At 35.6% G+C, this 24085-nt stretch overlaps 4 protein-coding genes across 7 annotated transcripts; all 4 read right to left on the bottom strand.

Annotated features, from left to right (window-relative positions):
- Nucleotides 1–454: 454 nt before the first annotated feature.
- On the bottom strand, nucleotides 455–6902 carry LOC110661469 (WD repeat-containing protein 26 homolog). 3 transcript variants are annotated; one of them, XM_058152448.1, is made up of 5 exons: nucleotides 6674–6902; nucleotides 4959–5775; nucleotides 3677–3778; nucleotides 1189–1818; nucleotides 455–872 (listed from the first exon to the last, which is right to left on the bottom strand). In XM_058152448.1, the coding sequence occupies exons 2-5, from the start codon at nucleotides 5745–5747 to the stop codon at nucleotides 657–659; spliced, it is 1737 nt and encodes a 578-aa protein (XP_058008431.1). In that variant the 5' UTR covers nucleotides 5748–5775; nucleotides 6674–6902; the 3' UTR covers nucleotides 455–656. The 3 variants fall into 3 exon arrangements, with proteins under 3 accessions (XP_058008431.1, XP_021675834.2, XP_058008434.1); XM_021820142.2 differs by having other exon boundaries at nucleotides 6661–6861; XM_058152451.1 differs by lacking the exon at nucleotides 6674–6902 and adding an exon at nucleotides 6191–6590.
- A 550-nt stretch (nucleotides 6903–7452) lies between these two features.
- Nucleotides 7453–11413, bottom strand: LOC110661501 (lipoyl synthase, chloroplastic). Of its 2 annotated transcripts, none has more exons than XM_021820157.2 (6): nucleotides 10715–11413; nucleotides 9848–9938; nucleotides 9579–9676; nucleotides 8483–8654; nucleotides 8049–8159; nucleotides 7453–7782 (listed from the first exon to the last, which is right to left on the bottom strand). In XM_021820157.2, the coding sequence occupies exons 1-6, from the start codon at nucleotides 11245–11247 to the stop codon at nucleotides 7699–7701; spliced, it is 1089 nt and encodes a 362-aa protein (XP_021675849.2). In that variant the 5' UTR covers nucleotides 11248–11413; the 3' UTR covers nucleotides 7453–7698. The 2 variants fall into 2 exon arrangements, with proteins under 2 accessions (XP_021675849.2, XP_021675844.2); XM_021820152.2 differs by having other exon boundaries at nucleotides 9579–9736; nucleotides 10715–11411.
- Nucleotides 11414–12043: 630 nt separating this feature from the next.
- LOC110661514 (uncharacterized) lies at nucleotides 12044–16076 on the bottom strand. Its single transcript, XM_021820167.2, has 6 exons — nucleotides 15430–16076; nucleotides 15028–15126; nucleotides 13761–13938; nucleotides 13187–13284; nucleotides 12577–12638; nucleotides 12044–12431 (listed from the first exon to the last, which is right to left on the bottom strand). The coding sequence occupies exons 1-6, from the start codon at nucleotides 15925–15927 to the stop codon at nucleotides 12302–12304; spliced, it is 1065 nt and encodes a 354-aa protein (XP_021675859.2). The 5' UTR covers nucleotides 15928–16076; the 3' UTR covers nucleotides 12044–12301.
- A 441-nt stretch (nucleotides 16077–16517) lies between these two features.
- On the bottom strand, nucleotides 16518–24065 carry LOC110661519 (mitochondrial intermembrane space import and assembly protein 40 homolog). The gene is made up of 5 exons (XM_021820180.2): nucleotides 23910–24065; nucleotides 23641–23778; nucleotides 17812–17843; nucleotides 17607–17732; nucleotides 16518–17021 (listed from the first exon to the last, which is right to left on the bottom strand). The coding sequence occupies exons 2-5, from the start codon at nucleotides 23768–23770 to the stop codon at nucleotides 16848–16850; spliced, it is 462 nt and encodes a 153-aa protein (XP_021675872.1). The 5' UTR covers nucleotides 23771–23778; nucleotides 23910–24065; the 3' UTR covers nucleotides 16518–16847.
- Nucleotides 24066–24085: the final 20 nt, after the last annotated feature.

The raw sequence follows: 24085 nt of genomic DNA, 5'->3' as shown, positions 1-24085 counted from the left end.
TTTAGTAGATCTCCCCCCTCCCCCTACATCTCTTGCTCTTTCTATTTATGTGCTTCATACACTCACTGCGCCATTTCAAGAGGTATTAATCGCAGATGTGGATCCTCATGCCTGCAAGCTCTATGTGCCAACTCCAATTTGCTAGCTTATTCTTTCCATTTATTTTTTTGTCATGATCTTCAACATTCGGAGTACTTGTAATCTGACCACTGAATATCCAGTTTTAAGGATTGAATATTTCAATTTTACAATGACTCTTATCTATATTTAGATACGTGTGAATTTCAAATGATGCAATATTTGAACTTCTATCTATCCCCATAGAAAGTTCACATGATGATGAACAAGGTCACCTAATGCAACAGTCTAGTCATGGTTTTCCCTTGCAAAGACAACCAAGTGAATAAGTATCGCTGGTCCAAGGAAAAGCATGGGATTTCCGCAGCAAAGTGAATAATAAAGAAATGAAAGAACAATGTTGATTAAATTTGTATTCTGTTGGCAGATAGCAGGTTCACAATCATGCAATTTTACCAGCAATCAGATGCCATGAAGAGAAGTAAATGATCCAAGGCATTATACAAATGTCAATAAACTTGAACAACATCTGTATCTTGGTAACTTGTGAGGCACTCTGTAACAGTTTAAAAAATGTTTCAGCTTCTCCCATTGCATGGCTGAACAATGCCATTGCTCTGGGCTCTTTGCTTTAGGTTGTAGTGATTTAAACCCCATATTCGAATTGTACGGTCATCACTACCTGAAGCCAACATGTGAAGATTTGCTGGATTCCAGCTCACAGAGTTTACAGCCCCAGAATGCCCAGGCAGCGCCAATAGGAGTTCTCCAGAGCCTCTATGCCATATATATACCTGCAACAAGAAATTTAACACCTTGATTGTCAATCCAAAGTCATCTTAAAAGATAAAAAAGCATATTAATCCATTTAAGAAAAGCATATTTATGAACTGGGCATCTGGCATTCAATGCACAACACACACAAAACATAATATTTGGGTAATACCTTCATAAGGTCAAAATGAAATAACATCAACGCACAGGTAAAACTAGTTCAGGAAAACTGTAAAAACATATTCTGCCATGGTATCATTTATCAGAAGCAGACAACTTCCTCATTGTTATTGAATTCAGCAGCTGTAATCAAAAATAAAAAAAGAAGGACAGTACCTGAGAATCCTCACTCCCACTTGCAATAAATGCTTGCTCAAATCCACCAAAGCAAGATCTGATAACAAATCGTGTGCGTGTGTGACCTTTATACTTGGAAATAATCTTGGGATTGCCTTCGATGCTCCACAGATGGATTTCTTGGTTTATAAGATTAACCAGAAGGAATTTATTGTCTTTTGATAGCGAGAATGAAGTAATAATCTCCTCCTCTTCAATCAGCCTCTCAAATTTCACTTCCCTGTCAAGCAACAGTATGGCAGTATCTCTGCATATGCTTATGATCCTCTTTCCATCATCAGTTATGGCTGTGTCTGATATCCTGACTGCCCTCTGCCCTTTCCAACATTCTAGCTCCTTTCCATCCAAATCCCACAAGCAGATGCTCTTGTCATTCATTCCAGAAAATATCCCCATGCCATCAGGAAACCATCCACAGGAAACCAAACCAACACCGGCTTTTTCATAAACATGGATGCATTCTCCGGAACTGGCATCCCAGCGTCTGATAACCTCTTCCTGTCCACAGGTAAGGAGTTGGTTGTCATCAGGGCTCCATGAAACAGTCGACACTGGTTTCTGATGACCCTTTAATATATGCTTCAATGACACTTGACCATCCTCTTTAACCTACAATAATTAAACATGCTAATTAAAAAGAGAGCTAAATTAGCTCTACTCATAACTGTAGCTAGTGATATTAGAATAAAGGGATAATGTCCCAAAAAATCCAAAACTTTGGTCCGTATCAATTTTTTTTTTTTTTGTGTACTAATTATTTTTGCCTACTTTAACATTAGTCTCAATTATGACCAATCTAGAGGAGGTGTCTGGTGTATCCAAAGGAAAAAAGGGAAAAAAATGTTTATTTCACTTTCCAGTGTTAACAACTTAATACCACTCACTTTTTCATAATTTATGCACAAACAACATACATCAACACTTGAGGTGTTCCAATACATGCCTTCTCTAGATGGCCCTAATTGATAGCAATGATGAATTCATGAAATACGTGTATATAATTGATATTGGAAAAGAAAGAATTGGTCATAACTGATGCTTGAACCAAAGTTTTTATTTTTTCTGAATCACTAGCCCTAACATAAAAATTCAAAAGAAAGTATGAAACATTTGTCTTCAAAACCATTATTTATATCCTAAAACATCCAGTTATTACAAAAGATCATCAAGAAAAGCACACAAGCAATGAAGAGAAAAGAAAAAAATGGTTACTGTGACCAAAACATCATGACAATCTCTGGCCAATAACGTAAGACAGCTAAATATTAAAGCCCAGAGCATCTGGAAACCCATTGCTTCATGGCATCACAAGAACATTGACATTATCCCCTTGTGTTATAATAAAATCCCATAGTTCCATACAATCTAACTTTCGATATTCAATAAGGGTATCTATTTGGCTTACTGCCTACCCTTTTTTGTTTTGAAATTGAGATCTTATTATTATGCCATTCCTCTTTTTTGTTTCATCTCCTGTTCCAAAATTCTTGCTTTATGTCCATCCTTGATGCTAATAACATTATGCCCTTCACATAATGCTAACTGTTGATAATAGCAGAACAAGTTTCAAACTAACATTAAACTGAAGACCAAGTGACCAAGAAAAAGTCCAAACTTTTCATCTAATTTCAATTTATAGCAATCCTTTAATTTTATCAAATTTAGCTGGATTATAGAAATTGATAAAAATTATAGCCAGTTGACTGAAATTGTAGCCAATTTTCCCTTGTTCTCATATCGTCATCTGATATTCTGATACATCCCTTAAAATTCAATGTAAACAAGGAGCTATATTAATACAAATATTACAATAATAAATTTCTAACTAACAGGTAGAATCATTGTAGGCATACTGCAAGACCATGATGCCCAAACTTACTTGAGTCAAGATCATGTTCAATGACTTTGGAAGAATTTATAAACTTTGACACGAATACCCTTTTGGCCTTTTGCCCAGTTTGATCTAGCCAATATTTAGCAAAGCAATTAATCTACAAAATTACTGCAGATTCGCAAAGTTACAGAAGAAAAAATTAATTCGAAAAGTATCAACATAAATGATAGGTCCAAGGGAAGGGAGAGAACTACTAGAAATATGTCAAACCAACTAGTATTTGATATATTTATTGTACCTTGTACTATAGATAACATAAAGATAATGGTTTCAGTCAAAATTGATAGTTAATCCTTTTGAGCTAGCTCTCCCCAAGTTTTCAGTTTTTCTCTTCATAAAATACAAAAAAAATCTAATCAAACATCTTTAACTCTTATTTGCATTTAAACTCTTTTTTATAAGAAATAATGAAATCTCTTGATGTTGTATATATATCATCATCATAAACAATATTCATAAAACCAAGAATCCACGCATGACTGCTGCTAGATTGAGGTGAAAGAACCTCAGACCAACAAATAAAAGATTAATCTAGCTATGATCATAAGCCAAGAGTAATAAAGAAACACTAACCTCCCATATGACTGCAGACTGATCCTTGGATGATGAGGCCAAATATTTGCCATTATGTGAAAATTGCAAAAACCAAACTTCATCATTGTGTGCTTCAAGAATCTGATCATTAGAATAAACAGAAAATTTACACAATGACAACTGTAAAATAACTGATAAGACGAATTCATAGAAACAAATGTGCAGCCAATTCATGGTAGTATGTCATATAACATGGTAACTTAGATTATAAAAAGCACAAATCCAGTACAGCACACAAGATTTGACTAATGGCAGTGACACTACATCAACAGACTCAACACTGACTATTACAACATATTGATGGTGGCCGGGAAGGAAATAATAGACACAGCCCTCCAATCCTACAAAAATCTCTTGAACAGAACATCTAAACTATAAACTCTAGTTCAACACCCTCATATAGTTTACTATTTCATTCTCTCCAAATGCACCACTTTAGGCTTAATGGCAAAACTTGACTTTGTCACTTTATAGAACTTCCTTGTACTGGTAAGGAAGCAACAAACTTTGGAATCACCTATGGCACTCCCAGTAACGAAAAAGTTAGTACCCATACTTCCCTCACTCTAACAAAATGAAGTAGTAGACGCTCAATTGTCTCCTATAATAATATATTGCCATTCCCAATGTAAAGATATTGCCAAATTTAAAACCTTTCCTAGAGCTGCATGCTGTAATCAAAATTAAAAAAAAAAAAAAGTTTGTCACCTTAGCATTTCAAATACATTGGAACTTTTGTACCCATACAGTCTTTCAACCTGCTCATATCAAATTCCAGCTTTTTTCAAAGTCAAGCATGTATTTTCCTCCTCCATAACCTCTTACTGAATACAGAAGACCAATAAGAATAGAACAGACACCAATTTCAATCTTGGAATGCCCTTGTACGCAATAGGGCCCCAGCAAGATTCCAATAGAAAGGTCTATCCCATTCTCTACTTTTGCATCCCCGCCCTCTGCCACAGGTTTAACACCTTCAATGCAAGATAAAATTAAGCATGCCACCCCTCCTGCTCTTTTCCACTCTCCTCCCCATGAATCCATTAAATTTAGATAATGCAAACGGGACATTTGATATTCAATTTATGACGAAACTTGCTATCCCTCCTTGAAAAACTAAATACTAGGTTTTTTTTTTTTAATATCCAGAAACAAAATTATGGCTTCAATTCAGTCTATAAGCCTCAAGTGAGAAGGGAAACAGAAAAATAACATGTGAGACATTAAAAGAAAAAGACCATAAACCCTGAAGACAGCTCACCTGCATTGTTTGAGAAGGAATCTGGTTTCTTCCGCATTGATGATCTGAGTACAATGACAGATCACTATCCAAGGTATTGTGGAACACACAAGAATCGCGTTGCACATCAAGAGCCTTCTCGACAAGATGTTCTAACCTTTTCTCAGGAATCATGACCGTAGGAGGTAACAGCTTCTGTAGTTTTTCTAGAATCATCGCCCTTGAATTTGCATCCTTGGTATCCTGACCAAAAATTAAACACCGTGAAGGAGAGATAATGCACGTGGCAAGCTCATGTACACGGTTCAAATTAATATGAAGAGGCACAATCTCATTCCTTAGAGTATCAAGTGCAGCAACAACATTATCCATTTTTAGAAGTTTGAGGAACTTCTGCTCCCATAGAATGAAAGATGCCAATTTCACAGCCGTTTCATCCAAAATACCAATTTTATGTAATGTGGCCACACTTTCATCCCATTGTTCATCAATCACTTGCTTCATAAACAAGCCAACCACCGATGAGTGCAAGGGTATTCCCGATTCTTCCTCCAAAAGGGCCCCACTCTTGTCATAACCAAGTGAGTATAATGTCCTAGTTATGATTTTGACAAATTCCAATCTTTTAATGACTCCTCGTGAACCAACTGTTTCTCCATCCCCTTGGGAGCTTAAAGGCCGAACCATCAAGTCTCCCAATGAGCAAGCTACAGGTTCTGTAACAGAAGAATGCTCCAAGAAGTTTTTTGATTCTCCTATGGGCACCTTCACACGCTTAAAGGGTGGTTCATTATCCTCCACAACTCCCATGAAAAGTCGAAATCAGCCCATATATACTCTATAAAGGAAATGGGAACCAAGTGTGAGAAGAAAAAGATTTTTTTTTTTTTTAAATCTTATAAGCATCCGAAACAAAATAATAATAGAAGATATAAGTATCCATGCACAAGACAACCAGAAGGAAAGATTTTCTAAGGTAGAAATAAAGCAGAATCTGAGTAGTAAATATGAAAAATGAAAAGGCCTTTAATTGATCAATGAACATGTCGTCAAGAAAAAACTACCAACATGACCATATAAAAACTAAAGCTTCGAAGACAAGATATCTGCACCAACAACAATTGGAGGCAACATTTCTAGAAGAACTTAAAAATAAAAGCAGAGAGGCAGCTGCTGCAGAACACGGTGTGTGTCAACAAAATGAGGGCTTATTTGAGAAAAAGGAGCATGAAAATTAAGTTACAAGCTCATACCAACAACAATGCGGTTCAATCTTTTCAGATTAAAAATAAGCTAAGGCCACTGATAAAAATTTCTCCCCAATCAAAATCTGCTGCTGAAGATTAAGTTGACTCAAAGCAAACCGTAGTAATCGAAAAAAGATAACCCAATAATTAACCGGTTTTCCTGACAGTAATTGAAATACTAGTAATCGTATCATTTAAAAGAAAGGCAAATTCAATCAAGTAATTGAAATACTAGTAATCGTATCATTTAAAAGAAAGGCAAATTCAATCACACAAAAGAGAGTTCTAAAGTAAAACAAAAATAAATGGTTGCCATGGATTACAGTGATAAAACAAAATCTATACCCAGAAAAAAAGAGGAAGAAAAAATAAATAAAGAAGAAAAGAAAAGCCCATAGATTGGAAAGCCAAGAAAAAGTGTACAATAAAGAAAAAGTGTACAATAATGAGACAAAATGGCTATCAAGATTTCTTACCAGAAAGCATTACCTAGAGAGAGAGAGAGAGAGAGAGGAAATGGGATTCCTTCCTTTCTAACAAATAATAACAAGAATAAGAATGCGTACGGAGGAGGAGGAGGAGGAGGAGGAAACCAGAAGAACAAGAAATCCCCAAAAAGCACTCAACACCGAAAGTTATGTATAGGAGTATTGGGTTTTACTTTATTTTAGAGATACACGTACAGAGAAAAGTGCTGCTTATTTGTATCTTAATCTTTGCTTTGGGGAGTTGGCACACGCACGCACACACACAAAGAAAGACGCGAGTGAGTGAGAGAGAGAGAGAGAGAGAGAGAGAGAGAGAGAGCTGGAAAGGATTTTGGATAGGCCTGCTTGCAAAAGTCTTAAAAAGTATGGATCCAAATGTTACCACGCGAGGATGAACCCATTCCCATTAACGTGAGTGTTCTCCATGTCTGGAATTGAGTTTTTTTTTTTTTTTAATAATTTAATTATTGTGTTTAATTTAATTAATCAAACCACCACCATGACTGCTATTGTCTTGCCGTGCGGTGAAGGCATAGATATTGAGTAACCCAATTGCCAATACCAAGCCCACTACAGTAACCGGCAAGTGTCCATTTTGGAATATCCAATATTACACACTTCCTATTTCCTAACACTGCTTCGTGCCTCCCTGTTTCGTAACCATCCAAAATCCACACATCAGCAGGTTCATTTCAAGAAACAAGACCAGATTGGCTTTGTGGTTCCTACTCTTTTATTTATGAGATAGTGGGAGTTACTTTCCCCATTGCAATGTTGCCATTCAAACCTGCAAAGTAGCAATCTCTTTCTGCATTTTACTCGATATGCGTTCAAAGAAATAGCTTACATCCTAATAACGAGAATAAAGCCTTCATTTCAAACTTTGGTAAATGCTCAACATCGCTCAAAAACTTTAATAAGCACAAAAAATGTTACGCCAGCCAATTTAGATATGAAAATACAACATCCCGTATTTGAAGCCATCTGGTTGGAAAACCCAAGCCCACAACCAATTATAAAACACGACTAGGATTCCGCAGCGGCGGCATTGGTCCTTTCTCTCACCATTGTCTTCACAAACAGCTCCCCCGCCCTATAAGAGGACCGAACCTTTAAAAAAAAAAAAAAAAAAAAAATTATTTTTTCTAAAGATTAAACAGTTTAATAGACCCAAGCTCAGCTTCAGCTAAAACACATCAGCTTAAAGGATTGCAGTATTCAATTTCTTTCTTATCTTATAGTAGCAGAGTCAAACTCAGTTCAGGCACTAAATTGCTTATAGATTTCGACTCTTATAAGTTTGCATGCCTTCCTATATGTTCATTCAGATGAGAATAAGAAAAAAAAAATCATCTGAACTTCTATAAAGAGCTTACCAGAGGCCCACTGGCTACAAATCGGAATCCAATAGACTCTCCATATTCCTTCCAGAATGAAAATTTCTCTGGTGTAACATAATCTTTAACAGTCAAGTGTAAGGGACTTGGCTGCAGTACATAAACATTCTTGAATTAATAATGTTCAGAGTAGATTCATTCCAGTAACATCATATAACAAAATAAACTAATGAATGCCTGAGCAGTTAATCAGTAAGCTCAAACCATTGTTTATAAAAAAATTCAAAATCAAAATCAGTATTCCAAAACTGCACCAGAATATGTCCAACTTCATAAATGTAGTCAGACTAAGATCTGCCAAACTAGAGAACTAATTCTGCACGCTTGAAGCCATATGATTATCCAAAGCCTCACAATGTTGCAGATGAGGCATCCAAGCTAAAACTATGAGAACAAATTCACATGTAAGGTACCTGTAAATATTGTCCAAGTGTCAAAATATCAACATCTATTGCCCTTAAATCAGCCATAGCTTCCTTCAACTCATCATCAGTTTCCCCAAGACCCAGCATTATAGAAGATTTTGTTATCATTCCCTCCTTACGGAGCTTAGCATGTTTCAAAACTGATAAACTTTGTTCATACCTGCATTATGAAACTACAAATTAGGATCAAAATTAGCATCTATAAGCAAATTTCTTGAGAATAATTCATTCATGCAATTGAAATATGATATCCTTAAATATAACAGCAATAGGTAGTTTTTTTGTCTAATTGAAATATGTCCTCATTATGAATATAGTGTGTTTCTACTTTCTACATCATATGTAATGTCACGTATACAGGGGCGGAGGGAGGGGGGACTGGAGGAGCCTTGGCCCCCCCAACTCTTTTAAATTTTCCTGTATACATATATATATTTAGAGAAAAAATTAATTTATTTTAGGCAAAATTATTTTATTTTAACTATTGGTATCCCCAGAAAAATAATTATATTATTTTATTAAGATGTAAGTAGTGTAAAGTATTGGATTATTTATTTTTCATTATATATTCAAAAATTTTCTAAAGTGTTAGCACCCTTGAAAAAAATTATAATTTAATTACACTCTATTATGGTATTTTTTAATATACAATATTATCCCTTCAAAATATACAGTGAATAAGAAATATACAGAGAATAAGTGTAATTAAACAATATATTGAATCAATAATGTTAGCCCCCTCAAAAATAATTTTCTAGCTCTGCCCCTACACGTATAGATCAATTCATGAACTCAACTGGATGTCAGTTCACTTAAAAAAAAAAAAAAGGAATACGAAAGGATGAGTTCCAGTTCAATTTGACCTAACTTTTGAAGAACCTAGATTACTTGCAGTTGAAATACTACAAATCAACCATCAATGTTTCTGTCATCATTCAACTAAGTTTCAGGTAACTTCCAACTTCAAAATTCAAACGCTAGCTGATAACTGTAAACATCTCAAAATAACAAGCAGTTGACATAACCTAAAAAAAGTGATTTTTTAACCATGTTCCAAGTTTCCAACCATCAACATGCCACTCACCCAGCTCGAGGGTCCCTAACAATTCGTTGCAGCCGTTTCACAGTCTCAATGTTGTGGGCAAAAACATCTAAACCCGAATGTACCAAAGTTTCTACAGCCTTTAAGTCACCACGAAAATCAGAGGTTAAGCACTCTATCATGATCTTAGGCTTTAGTTTCTGCAAGTGAGTTCAAATCTGTAATTTATGTTCAAATCTGTTCTGCAAAAGCACCACAGCACGAGAACCAGATAGTAACTCAACAAAAAAAAGTCTGACAGAAATACAGACCTTCATAGCCTGAACAGTCTGGGCAAAATGTCCACTTCCACCGTCAGGAAGATCATCTCTATCTACACTCGTTAGTACAATATAGTCCACACTACAAAAATTGAAAAACACAGATGTAATTTTAAAAATGTACTTGAGATGATTAGAGGTACAAAAAAATGCAATCTAAAAAGAACGGCACTACGATGAGAATCACTCAACTAAAATGATGAATCTCCTAAATTGTCAGGGTTGATATCAATCCCATCACCAAATTTGGAGGGGGGAGAAAGAAAAAAGGGAAACTACTGTGCACGTGTCTCGTGAGAAAGAGAAGAGAAGCACGATAACTGTAAGAGCCTGATACATTGTTTTCAATTGGAAATTTCCACCTAACAACCAATTCGAGAGGATGCAATCGAAGGATTTCCAATGGTACAACCATCTATAAAATGATAATTATATGACCTTGTTTCAGGAAAACACTGGCAATTGATAGGTAATAATGGGCTGTATAGCAAGAATCTAATGGAATGATTTTAAATTGGGTTGAAGCAATTAAAGATGAGGATTTCGGAAATGATAATTCAAGACGATGCAATCGAAGGATTTCCAATGGTACAACCATCTATAAAACAACAATTATATGACCTTGTTTCAGGAAAACACTGGCAATTGATAAGTAATAATGGGCTGTATAGCAAGAATCTAATGGAATGATTTAAATTGGGTTGAAGCAATTAAAGATGAGGATTTAGGAAAAGGAAGCTTCATGGTAGTTCCGATTATAAAACAAGATGGTGATAGAAATTGAGCAGGCAAAAGCATCTTATTACTGCATAGAAGTTGATTTCGTAAAAGAAAAGGATATCGAAGAGTTTGAAGTACCCCCAGCTTGCAATGGCCTGAGCAGTGTTTAGAGGCTCCGTAGGATCAGGGGGTGCAGGATTTCTGCTGGTTTTAACGGCACAAAATCTGCAACCACGAGTACATGTATCCCCGAGAAGCATGATAGTAGCGGTTGCAATACCGTCGCCGCCCCCATTCCAACAGTCACCAATGTTGGGGCATTGAGCTTCCTCGCAGACAGTGTTGAGATTCAAGCGAGAGAGAGAGTGTTTGACCTCTTGAAACCTATCCCCTTGAGGAGCTCTCTGCCTCAACCACTCAGGCTTCTTCACATTGGGATCTCTCCCAGTGTGTGAACCCATCATTCCGCCTGGGTAGGGCCCCTTCTTCTTGGCAGCCGAGGAATAATTGTGAATCTCAATTGCAGCATTGGATGAATCCACAGATAAACATCGAATTTGTGAAGGAGAAGTACATTTGTAGTTATAGAAATAGGAATGGGAATGATAAGAAGAGAAATGAAAGGATCTGGGGATGGAGATTGAAGGATTAGAAAGGGATTGCTCCATCATTTGCGTTTGAGCGATGTTTGCCGAAAATTGAAGAACCCAAGTTTCAATTACAATTATAATTTACAGAAAGGAAATGTTTCATTGAACTATCCGCCCTCGTCATCTAATAAGCCACTTTTGCTTGTCGGGTTGGGTCATGGTTGGGATATCTAATTTCGTCTACGATGTAACAGGCAACAATAATGTACTCCCGTTTCTATGCACCATCCCTTGTCAACACGGGCCAAAAGGTGACAAAATGTGGATGGTTTTAATTTCAATTCTTTTTTTCTTTTTTTTTTTTTTTTGAAGAGCTTTTAATTCAATTCTAATTATGACGTTAACAATCAATCAATCGTGTTTTGGGTAGTTAATGAAAATTAACTGATAAGTATTTATAAACTAAAAAAAGTTTATAAAATTTTAGCGACTACTATATTTATTATTAAAATTATTAAAAAAATAATAAAATATATAGTAATTTTGATCTTTAAAAAAAATACTCATAAAATCTTATAGAGTTCACAAGTAACAAAATCAAAAACTTCTAACTTATTCATTGAGCATGTAAGCTTAAAAATATTATAAACAAATATGTACACTTATTTTTTAATCTTATAGACATACTCTGATTTGAAATATGAACACAGTTTGCTGAAACATGTCCTGTAAAATAACGTCGAATTTAATCTTTTGTCGAATATAAAGTACCATTTACTCCCCTAATCAACAATCCTCACACAAATTTACTCACATAAGCACAAATGAGTGTCTGCTTCACCCTTTCTGTCTCCTAAGCAGGCCACAAATCCACACATTTTTACTCAATTCCATGTAAACTATTAATGTTGTTTCAATCCAAAATTGAAGTCCATAGGGTTCCTGTAATAATGACTTCTAGACTCGATTTCAACAGAAAAACATATGAAACAGTCAAAATTTTTGAAGTCTACATGATAAAAAAAAATCATTCATCCACATCTGCTGCAGACATTACTATTGTTCTACTGTTGGAAAAGCCCTGAAATGCTCTCTTCGCAGAAGTCTTGGAAGTTGGCACCTGTACTCTATCAAATCAAGGAGCATTAGATGAGTGATCATCATAATCTTCTGTATCAGAATCTGAACTATCAACCATCTTATCAAGTGAATCCAAATCACCAGCTTCAGAAAGAGTGTGCAGGCGAAGTTTGTCAGCATCCTCACTGTTAGGGGCAATAAGAGAGGAAAAAAGCATTAATTTTTTTTCAATCTATAGAAATATGCGGAAAATGAAATGCTTATATATGCAGCTTTCATCCATTTCAATTCTTCGACTCTTTTGGAAAAACAAATGGATAAAAATCATACTCTGTAACCCCAAATATCTCCTTGACCACTAAGGAGCTATCCATCGAACAAAACTCCGGCAGCTGGCCAAAAATGTAGAACAAATACAATTAATCCAACATACTAAAGTTTTTCATTTTATAAAAAAAAAATTGAGTTAACAGTAACCAAACTACAAAGTTTGACAGCCTCATCCCCCACCCCGAAAAAAAAATATAAATATATATATATATATATATATATATATATAGAAAGAGAGAGAGAGAGAGAGAGAGAGAGAGAGAATTTAGCAAATTGAAAAGCATATTATGGATATCATGGTGAGTACTAAGTACAGTTTTTCAACTCCCAAGAAATTAATCTCTCAATTCCCAGCGGATGTATCAAATTTCTGATTAGACAGCTCAAACAATAGATAGCTATTATAAGAGCCATAAACAAAATAACATCTTTGGCAATTATCACATTAATTAAACTATTTTCATAAGGAACTTTTTACATCCAGAAAAATCAATAGAACCGTCATTCAAAATGACGAAAGAGAAGAAAAATTGTGTAACAAGAAATGCAAATTAAAAGAAAAGAAAAAGAAATTAAAAAAAAATTTAGTATGCAAAATTAAGCCACTTACCTCAGATAAATAATACACCTTTCCAAAAAGGGCTTGCACAGCAAGTTTTCTCTTAAATCCTCTTTCGGTATACCCTGTCATATCCATGACAACTGGGCCTGAAAAGCATACAATAGAAGTTAGAATTTGATATCACAGCTGACACAGTTATGTTGTATTTGTTTTATATGGCTAAGTTAGAAGCAATAGCCCGCACACGATTATGTATATATCCTATATTTGTATCAAAATGCCACACAACTTTATCAAGCCTCAACATATGAGCCATCCAAACAATAATCCATAAAGCAAATCCAAGGGAAGCATGGGCTGAAAAACTGACCACAATATCTTATTAAATTATTAATACCTTCAAATATGTCCTAAGAAATTTATGGAACACATACATGTATCACATTTTGGGCAAATTTACTGAATGCATGGGAGACAGGCTTCATTTTCTTTTGTTTTCATCATTTCTTGCTAAACGTTAGCATACAAAACCAACTTTCTCTAACAGGGTTGTTAGTCCTTGACCCATTTAACATAAAAGAAGGGTACACTCAAGAAAGAAAGCGCTTCCAAATTTAGCTACCTTTTTCCTTCACAATCCGTCTTGAGATGTCATTCACAATGTCAGCAACTTGAGAGTCATCCAATGTTGACACTCTCCTAAGCTGGATTAAGTTGGCAACCAGTTCTGCATTAAATGGTTTCTCATTCAATGCGTACCGGATGTACTTGCGCAAGATATCCTCCATGCTAAAACCTGTCTGGATATGGATTAGCAGTTTCCATCAAAACTCAAGTAGCAGTGACACAAAATACTTCACAATGGACTAACAAGCATAGGTGTGCTAAGCCATTGTATGCTTCCAAAAAGAGACTACCAAATATTGATACACTTGAATTTTCCAATGATTGAGGAAAAATGGAATAACTAGACAAGAATGGGCTGACATTGAGCCGTCTGTGACAACACTATGCAGTTGGAGAGGTTAAATGAAGTTGTCAGTAAAAGATGGTTTAAAAAATGAGCATGATTAGATGAAGTCAAATGCTCCCTTTTTCTTTTTATTTTGATTATTAAACTTCAAACAAACCAACACAAACTCAAATGGATATCAACTTTCAGTAAATGCTGACTGCAATAAAATTCAAAGAATTTTCTGTTAAACTTCCTGATAGTCTGCCATGAAATGTTTGCATCAACAGTTTTCTTAAATCTTGAAAAGTTCTTTTTGTCCCAGAAGAGATGAAGTTATCTTTCATATATTTTGAGAAGACCTTTTAGGCCGCACCATTCAACTCTCAATTGGGGCATCAAGTGTGAGAAAGAAAGAGGACCAGAGTACCAGACTTTTGAATATAACCATCCACTCATTGTGGTTGAATATATCATAGCAAACACAATCAATTTTGCAACTTAGTTAAGACATAAAATGCTCACTATCTGACTAAAATTGAAAATATCAAGACCAATGAGTATCTGCCCAACAGTATTGTGTTATACAATAATTAAAACTTCCTGATGGTGCAATTAATTCCCCCTTATTTACAAATCCAGGCTGAATAAAAAGATTGAAAATGGCACATTTTAATTTCTTTGAATAACATTTATGTGAAAAGGTCCGTCAGTTTTAAAGTGATCAACTTAGTTCAAAGAATTATTAAGATGAAAAATCATTCATCCATTTAGACCACGTAGTTTGAGAATTATTTGAAACAAAATGATGCAGAAATGAACGATGAACGAAATATATTCAGAATCTTGCAATGGAGAATGTAGATGAATTAAAATTTTCGACATTTAAAGTAACATTGGATTTCATGTTAAGCAGTCTTGCTGTGGAATGTCTCACCTTATTCTCCAGTACCTTCAGGGCTGACTGTTGTAATGCATCTCCACCTTTTTGAAATAATTCATCTATAGATTTGCATAGCATAGCATTTTTATTGACCTGAAGATATTAACTCCAATTAGGCATAAAAGCGACGCATCACATGGAAAATTCATAACTTCCAAGGATAACTATGCATCTAATTCATTAAAAATAAATGCATATCAAGTGACTATGAATTAACCACATATCCCATTTTCTCTCCTTTTTCCATTTGACTGACTGCTTTAACTAAATTATGCGAACAAGCCAAAAGAACACCCGGAAAGAGCATCTAAAAATGCTTTCAATAACCAAAATTAAGCACACATATGACCAATGAATCAAAACACGGATTTTGAATAATGAATCTCTACAACTGACCAGTCTCCTGTGCTTCTCTTTGGGAGAAGAAAACTTCTTTAGAGTCTTAACAAAAGCAATGACAAAGGTTATACCAGCATAGGCCAAAGGGAGGGCAAGAATCCAAGGCAAGGAACTCTGGCCAACTCTGGGCCCAGGAATGGCTTGAGTGACAGAGCCCGTGAACTCCACCAGGTCCAAGGCTTTCTCTTGAATCCATGGCAACTCCTCCACCTCTATCTCTTCCTCTTCTTCGACGGCTTTCTTATTTTTATCTTTACTAGGGTTTTTCGAGGTTGATTTCTGGCTGCTGCTGTCGTTTGAGATAGCATTGGAACTGCTCTTAGCTGCGGCAGCAAAAAGAATTCCTACCGCTCTCTGTCTAAGCAAAGAAGGAGAATTTGAGAATAATAAGGGAGAAAAGGGCGTGGGGGTAGAGGGAAATGAAAGTTTCGGAATTTTGGGTCGAAGAAGTAGTTGAGATGAAGAAGAGGAAGCAGCCGCAGCAAGTAAAGCCATTGACAGAGAGTGGATGCGCCTTTGGGTTCCGTCTTAAGTAAATCAGCTGCAGAGTGCTGACTGCTGCTGAGGTTTATGGCTTTGCGGGTTTTCCCACAGTTTCTTCTTTTGCCTTTCTTTAATTTCACACTTTTTTTTTTTTTAATTTGCCGTCAAGTCCTCTCATATTAAAAAACTATAAATAGTTTATTTGAAATTATTATTAGAATATAATAATTAAAAATATTAAAAGAATTACATTTAATATATTTTTAAAATGAAAATATTAAAATAATAAAATAAAATTTTAAATTATTTCTAATTTAAAACTTTTCATTTGACATTGAAAATTTCGAGTTAAATATTACTTTTTAAAAAATAATATTTAAATGTCGAAAATTATTTTAAAATTATTATATTTAATTTTAAATTAAAATTTTAATATAAATAATTTGTAAACAGTATTATATTTTTCTCAATTATAATTTTAATAATAATATCAAATAAATTGTAAAATTCTGAAAGAAATAAATTGTGTAAAACTTTTATTTTTGAAATTATATTTAATTTTATCTAAAATTAATTTTCCTTTCCTTCATAGATCATCGATATATAAATATCAAATTTCTGGATTCAAATCTGACTAATATTCAGTGTAATCCCCTTATCTGACACTAAAAAACAATAATGTCAGCAAATTATTCCTGGTTAAAAAACAAGAATTTTAGAATACCCAAAACTATTCTTCAGCATTTCCCTTTGATTTGTGTTCAACAGTCCAAATTTATCGTCTTCGCTCTTTCACTTCCACAAACATTCATTCTATACTTCAAAAATTAGAGGTCAAGATTATTCATCTAAACTGCATACAGAACTGCAATTCCGACATGGAAAAATTTGTAGCTAGCAATGGCTAGCATCAGAACTTCCCACCATGATTTCTAAAGTTTGGGGCTTGGAGATTCCCGTGACCATTTGGGAGGGATTATTCTGTATTCTTGGGCTGGCTTTTCTTCTTTCTTCACTTCCTCTTCTAAAATGTCCTTGGAAAATGCATCAGGCTTAGCTTTGATACAATTCTGCAAAGCCACAAAAGGATGCACGCAGTCTGAACCCTGTGGAAATGAAAATTTCTACCAATCAATAACAGTTTCAAAAGTTTAACCATTCTAAATTCATGATGGATGGAATGCCAATGCATTCACTTTCACATAACCTACAGTGTTTTAAAGATGGAAAAACAATTAAATCCACATTTTTTGTTGGTAGCTTCATAACTTTTGTCAGCCAATTAGATTATATCATTCACAACTTGCCAAGAACTATTAACGTTTCAGGATATTAGCAATTGATGCTTTTGCTTAGAAAATTTTACACCTTCACCCCTTCGAAAATTGAACCAAGGCCAAAGGGGACAGCAACTACAAACAAAAAACAACATGATAGTACGATACAAATCCAACAACCAGAGAGAAAAGCTAAAATGATGACGGATATCAACAATCAACCTAAATTGTTACTGTGTTCTAATGTCTCCTTGGCAGATGAATGGATAAAACTACACTCAGTTTTTCATTTATAATTAAATGAAATAGTCTTCAGTCTTCCAGACAAGAATTATGTGCCGACAAATTCTCAGATGTTTTTGAGAAAATATTGTAATTGAATAATAACAATCATCAATAGTTCATTACACATACCTTTTCCTCGGCAGTACTTTTGAGAAAGCAAAGGAAGGCATCTGAAAACTGAATCCCACATGGGCCATTGCGCAAGTCAGCTATGCACGGGCATTCTAGTGCTCTCTGAGCTTTTGCATCAAGAGACTGAAATTTTCATAATAATTTAATTATAAAAAGTACTGAATCGTGAAGCAAATAAGGTATATACGTGAAATGGATTAACCTCATTCTCATTGTTTCCATATGCTACAGCTTCTGCAAAAACAAGAAACAACAAAAATTATTCATGATATGTAAGATTTTAAACCTAGGACCAATCCAGACCACATCCAACTGCTATAAAGCTATACTGCCAAAACTGAGGATAAAGGTATGTTACATATTATAGAAAAAGGAGAAGGAATGTTAAGAAAGTAGTGTAACTGCTTTTGGAGGGAAATACCTAAAATAGTTCAGGTTTGATAGAGTTAGTTTTGGATGTCTGAATCTGTTAGAGAGCAGTTACTGCTGTGTGTATAAAGGGTCAGTTCATACCTGTATGGATTCATTCAAGATTCAATTCAATAATATACTCTCCTCTTCTTTAAACCTCTGTTCTCTTCTCTTCTCATCTCATTTCTCTATTCTCTTCGCATCTAATTTTTCTCTTCTCATCTAATCTTTTTCCTCTGTTCTGAGTTCCAATCTCTGTTATTAGATCTGATCCATAACAATTTGGTATTAGAGCCTGTAGCGTGAGGGAACCAGGCAATTTCAGATCTGGAGTGTCACAAGATGACTAGATCTGGGACAGTTACTCAAGAATCTAGGGTTTCAGAGTTGGAGGAACAAGTTAGGGTTTTACAGGAGGATTTTAAGAAGAATAAGGAAGAATTGTGTGGGAAAATCAAACAATCTGCAATAGAATTAAGGGAGGAAATCAAGCAATCTGCAATTGATACCAGGAAAATTATGTTTGGTAAAAATTTGGCTCAGAAGGCCAGGGGAAACCATCATGGAGGCAATGAGGAGGCTGGTACTTCTATGGCTACTCTTGGAGAAAGGGGAATTCTTCCTGTGCCAAGGGAGAATATTCATACAAGTCAGAGAGAGGCTAATAGTGCTGGATCTAGAACTGAAGTTGAAGGTATGTCCAAATTTTTGCCTAAAGTTAAGTTGATTACTTTTGATAGCAAAGAACCTAGGGCTTGGCTAAGAAAATGTACCAAGTATTTTGAGGTATATGGGGTTCCTAAGGATCAAATGGTGGGAATAGCAAGTTTATTTTTGATAGAAAGGGTTAAGGGTGATAGAGGTCATTCTTGGAAAGATTTTGAGAGGGAATTGTGTGGCAGGTTTGGGGATGTAGTTGAAGAATTCATGAGGTTAAGGCAAGAAAACACTCTTGAGGAGTATCAAAATAAATTTGAAGATATTGGAATTAGGTTGGAAAGGATGAAGCCTAATCTTGGAGAAGCTAATTTTCTGTTAAGTTTTGTTGGGGGGTTGAAGGATGATATTAGACCTATGGTTAAGATGATGAAGCCCGTGAATCTTTCTCAAGCTATTGAGGTTGCAAGATTGCGAGAACAACTCATAAACTCTACCAGGAAACCAATTTCTTATTCTAGACCTTACCAATTTCAGATCTAATATCCTTTCATCTTCAGTACCTATTACCTATAAACCTAATCAACCTACTCAGAATTATCCTTATGCTCCTAAACCCCTTATAATAGACCAGAATGCCAATTCAAAACAACCACATTCTGTGCAGAAAACCTTACCTACCACTAGTCAGTCTTCTGTCAACCAACCTACAACTAAATTTACTTCCACTGATTACACTAATTCAAATACTATTAGACAACCCAGACCTTGTTTTACGTGTGGAGAGAAATTCTTTCCTGGCCATCAATGTAAACAGAAAACTCTCATGGCCTGCAATTGCAAGAGAATGATGCCTCAGAATTTCAGATGCAAAAACAAGGAATAGATGAGGGGGAAGAGGAATGGCATGTTGTTATAGAAGGAGAAGTACCTGTTGTATCTGAAAAAGTTGCTATGTCAGTGCATGCTATGGAAGGCAGTCATGGGGTTCATACTATAAGGATAATTGGGCAGCATAAGAACAGGGAATTGTTGATATTAATAGATAGTGGTAGTACCAATAGTTTCTTGGGTGCAAGAGTGGCAAAAGAGCTGAAGTTACCTATTGTTGAAGGGCCTACAGTTGCTGTGACAGTAGCTGATGATTGGAAAATTTCTAGCAGCAGCATGTGTCCTAACTTTAGATAGGGAATACAGCAACACTCTTTCGTATTTGACTTCAAGCTATTAGACATGTGGAGTTTTGATATTATATTGGGAGTTGACTAGTTGAGGACATTTAATTCCATTTTATTTGATTTTCAGCAATCAAGAATTACTTTCCAGCATGCAAGGCAGTTGGTTACATTGCAAGGAATCAATGATTTGGGCACTCAATCTAAATTGCTGCGCTGTACCAGTTCTCAATGTAAATTGTTGCATGGGAAGGGAATGTTCAGCGGTAATTCTAGTCATACTTTTGCTGCATCAACTGATTTACCAGGGATAATTAGCAAATTCTTCAGGGCCTTATTAAATAGGATAATTTCCAGCGGAAGAAGCTACATGGGGGCTTAAATCATTCGTCCTAGCTCAATTTCTTAAATTCTCATCTTCTTGGGGACAAGAAGATTCTCTTGCGGAGGTATTGTTACATATTATAGTAAAAGGAGAAGGAATGTTAGGAAAGTAGTGTCACTGCTTTTGGAGGGAAATACCTAAAATAGTTCAGGTTTGATAGAGTTAGTTTTGGATGTCTGAATCTGTTAGAGAGCAGTTACTGCTGTGTGTATAAAGGGTCAGCTCATACCTGTATGGATTCATTCAAGATTCAATTCAATAATATACTCTCTTCTCTTCTTTAAACCTCTGTTCTCTTCTTTTCTCATCTCATTTCTCTATTCTCTTCCCATCTCATTCTTTTCTCTTCTCATCTAATTCTTTTCTCTTCTCATCTCATCTTTCTTCTCTGTTCTGAGTTCCAATCTCTGTTATCAGATCTGATCCATAACAAGGTACACAGTCGAAATGACATGGTCAGTAACTCATCCCAATTCATTTGAGAAAATGTATAACTGCATCTCTTGCCAGCATGGTGAAAAATCAGTAGACTGGGTCATAATAAGAGATTGATACACTTGAATTGTATAGATATTTTTAAGCACGTTTGTATACTATCTCATAGCATTTAGGCAAGTATTTTCATGCATAGTAGTTGATTTCATTACTTTTTGTAATTTCTATTGTCAAGCCCTTAATTCCATGTTTTCTACATCGTTTCGGGTGTTTGGGTGAAGTCCAACAGTATAGGAGTGCAAAAGGAAGCTTGGAAAGGTCAAAAGACTGAGTATTGTTGCTAATACAAAGTACACGGGTCGTGCAAACCAAGCCCCGGACCCGTGTAACCTTCTGCTAGAAAAAAGCCAAATAGCCAATGGAGAAACAAAAGTACACGGGTCGTGTAATTAAACCCGTGTCATTTGTAGGGACCCGTGTAAATCTTTGCCGGGCGCAAGCTTGAAGAACCTTATGGGAACAATAGTACACGGCCCGTGTAACCAAGCCTGTGTAGTTGGCGCAGACCCGTGTAACTCTCTATGCCAAAGCAAGACTCCGCAGTTCCACTCCAGCAAGTTACACGGCCCTACATGTCGGGACCCGTGTAGTGACACACGGGCTGTATACTATGCGGCAGCCAGTTTTATAACTCGAATTCTCTCTCTTATTTTCGAATTCAAATGAGACTCCTAAAGCCTTTTGGACTCAAAATGACCTAACCCTAGAACAACTATTATAAATAGAAGAGGAAACATAAGAAACTGAGGGCTCTTTCTTTTATCTTTTAATAGCAGCCGTCTCCCAGGAGAGAAACGTCAATACCAAAAAGAGTTTTCCAGCTGAAGCTCCACAAGATCAAAGCTGCAAAATCTCTTCGGTTCTTTCATTTCATCTCCCCAGACAGATTTTTATTGTTTTATTTCTTCTACATGATTTTCTCTTTACTGTTTTTACCTTTTATCATGATGTTTGCTGAACTCACCATGAGTGAGTAGTTTTCTTATTCTGGAAATGGGAGAGTAATGCTTGTAATCATTGTTATGGATAAACATTAAATTTTACTTATTGGATTTGAGATTTGTTCATTGATTTAATTTCTTGTGATCTTAATGCATGCTATGTGCTGTTACCCACTTAGTATTGATTGTAGATATTAATTGAAGAACTGAAAGGTGAAAATTAATATTAGAAAATCAAGATCTTGAATCTAAGAATTCTGACCTAGACATAGGCTGATACCTTTGTGGAACTTTAAAATTAGTCAAAGACCTTAATGGATTTTAATTAATCTGATCGCCACGAAAGTCGAGTTTAAGTTAATTAGAATACACCCTAGGTACCTTGAGAGAGGACTTAGGATACCTTAGTACTGATTTCCATCAAGACAAACGATTCTCAAAACTAGTAAATAAATAAGATAACATCCATAGCAAGATTCAGGTGTGAAATCTTAATTCCAGAATTGTTTCAAATAAATTATTTCGTTTTAAGTTTACCATTCTAGTATTTAAGATTAACAAACTTCATTCTCTAAGTATTCGATAGCCTAGACAGTCAAAATTACTGTTTAGATTGGTACTTGCTAATCAAATTTCTCGTGGGAACGATACTCTACTCATCACTTTATTTCTTGTTAGTGATCCGTGCACTTGCGGGGTTGTAAAACCAGTGAAACAGAGATCTAGCAAATGAATGAAACTGTGCTTAGACCATCACACCAAATAGATGTACAAGCCCCCATAATTAGACCTAATGTCACCAGAAGCTAGTAAATCAACTTATTTCTATTCCAATAAAAAACAGAATAGTTATCTTGATGAGCAAAGATCAATTCAACTCAACACAACTCAGTTTTTATCCCAAAAATTTATTAGGGTCGGCTATATGGATTCTCTTTCTCCACTCTAAACGATTTTGGGTTAAATCCTCATTGATGAGCAAAGATCAATAGAAGAATATCCAATTTTAATTCTATGCTCTTGTATCTCACTTTTGAGTGGGAAAGCAACAGATGATTTTCTATTTATTGCCCACCTAGGCCCAGTAGTCAAGTTCACTACCAAGTACCAATAGACTTCACTATTTAAGATAGTCATAGATTATTAGATTCAACCTATAGTACTCCTTATCTGTTTGTTGATTTAGTTAGATGGCGATTTGTAATGGTTTAAGCAAGACACAAACACTATAAACCACCAAAAAAAAAGAAGACAATGTTTGCTGATAATTGTTGGTAGGGTAATTTCAAAATGTACAGTGTGGTTAATGCATTATAACTCAAGGAACAAAACTTTCATTCTCATCAAATTGGTATCCTGATATTTATGTTATCACATCCTTTATGCATGGTTAATGGAATGCTGATGCAGTAATTTAACACTTAATCCATGATAATGCTACATCCGCATTCCATTAACAGATGCAATGACAACACAAGGCATTAAACCCCATGTACCAATATGATGAAAATAAAAATATTATCGCTTAAGTAATAATGCTCTAAACCACAAGCTAAACTTTTGAAATTACCCTTTTTCATACATAATATCACATCAAAATATTACATAACAAATTTGAACCATTTGACTTTGACAACTCCAGGTTCTAACATTTGTGAATCAAATTATGAAAATTCAAGGTCAATAAAGGGGCACAGAGTGCATAATACGTGTTAATTTCTCAAAATAACATAGAGTTATTATCAACATACATCAATAGCTCGCCAATGCGATGGAATACCATCAGCATAAGTGGAACCTTACTAAACTAAATAAGAGATTAATCATAATAAATAAAGCGCTGGCCACCACAAGTCAAGACTTAAACCAAGTCCGCAGCAAGTCCAAATGTGTCAAACACCTAAAGCCCATGGTTCCTTAGACATACGCGTACGTGAAGCATTGAATAAAGAGAGGTAGCTACCTACCTGCAATAAGAGATTCCATTGGAGTATCTGGCCGAGAATTATGTGGTGTAACGGACGATGAAAGCTGGCTCTGAGTTTGATCTACCTCTGGCTCTGGGGTTGAGGCCACCTCGCTCTGAGCTTGACCCATTTTCTTGTCTATAGAAGTAAAAAATGGATGAAAACAATAACCCAAGCAGCGCCACAGCAGATGACAACATAACAGGAAAATTTTCAGGAAAGTGACGCAGAACAGAAAAGGCTTGAAAGGTTGGATTACGTGGGCTTACCGATGGCTGACCCAGCCCAGTCTCTCTTTGGAACACAACAACCTGCAATGGCCCCCCTCGACCCACTTTGTTCCTGGTGCTGGCAACTTCTGCCTTTGCACGGGCCAATCTCCGTCCGGCTTTAGGAAACCTTCCGTTCCTTCCTCACCTTATAAAAAGCCTACACATTGTCCCTA

Source organism: Hevea brasiliensis, chromosome 1 (genome assembly GCF_030052815.1).
Source record: "Hevea brasiliensis isolate MT/VB/25A 57/8 chromosome 1, ASM3005281v1, whole genome shotgun sequence".
In the NCBI taxonomy this organism is placed as follows: domain Eukaryota; kingdom Viridiplantae; phylum Streptophyta; class Magnoliopsida; order Malpighiales; family Euphorbiaceae; genus Hevea; species Hevea brasiliensis.
This window is presented reverse-complemented; position numbering and strand designations above follow the sequence as displayed.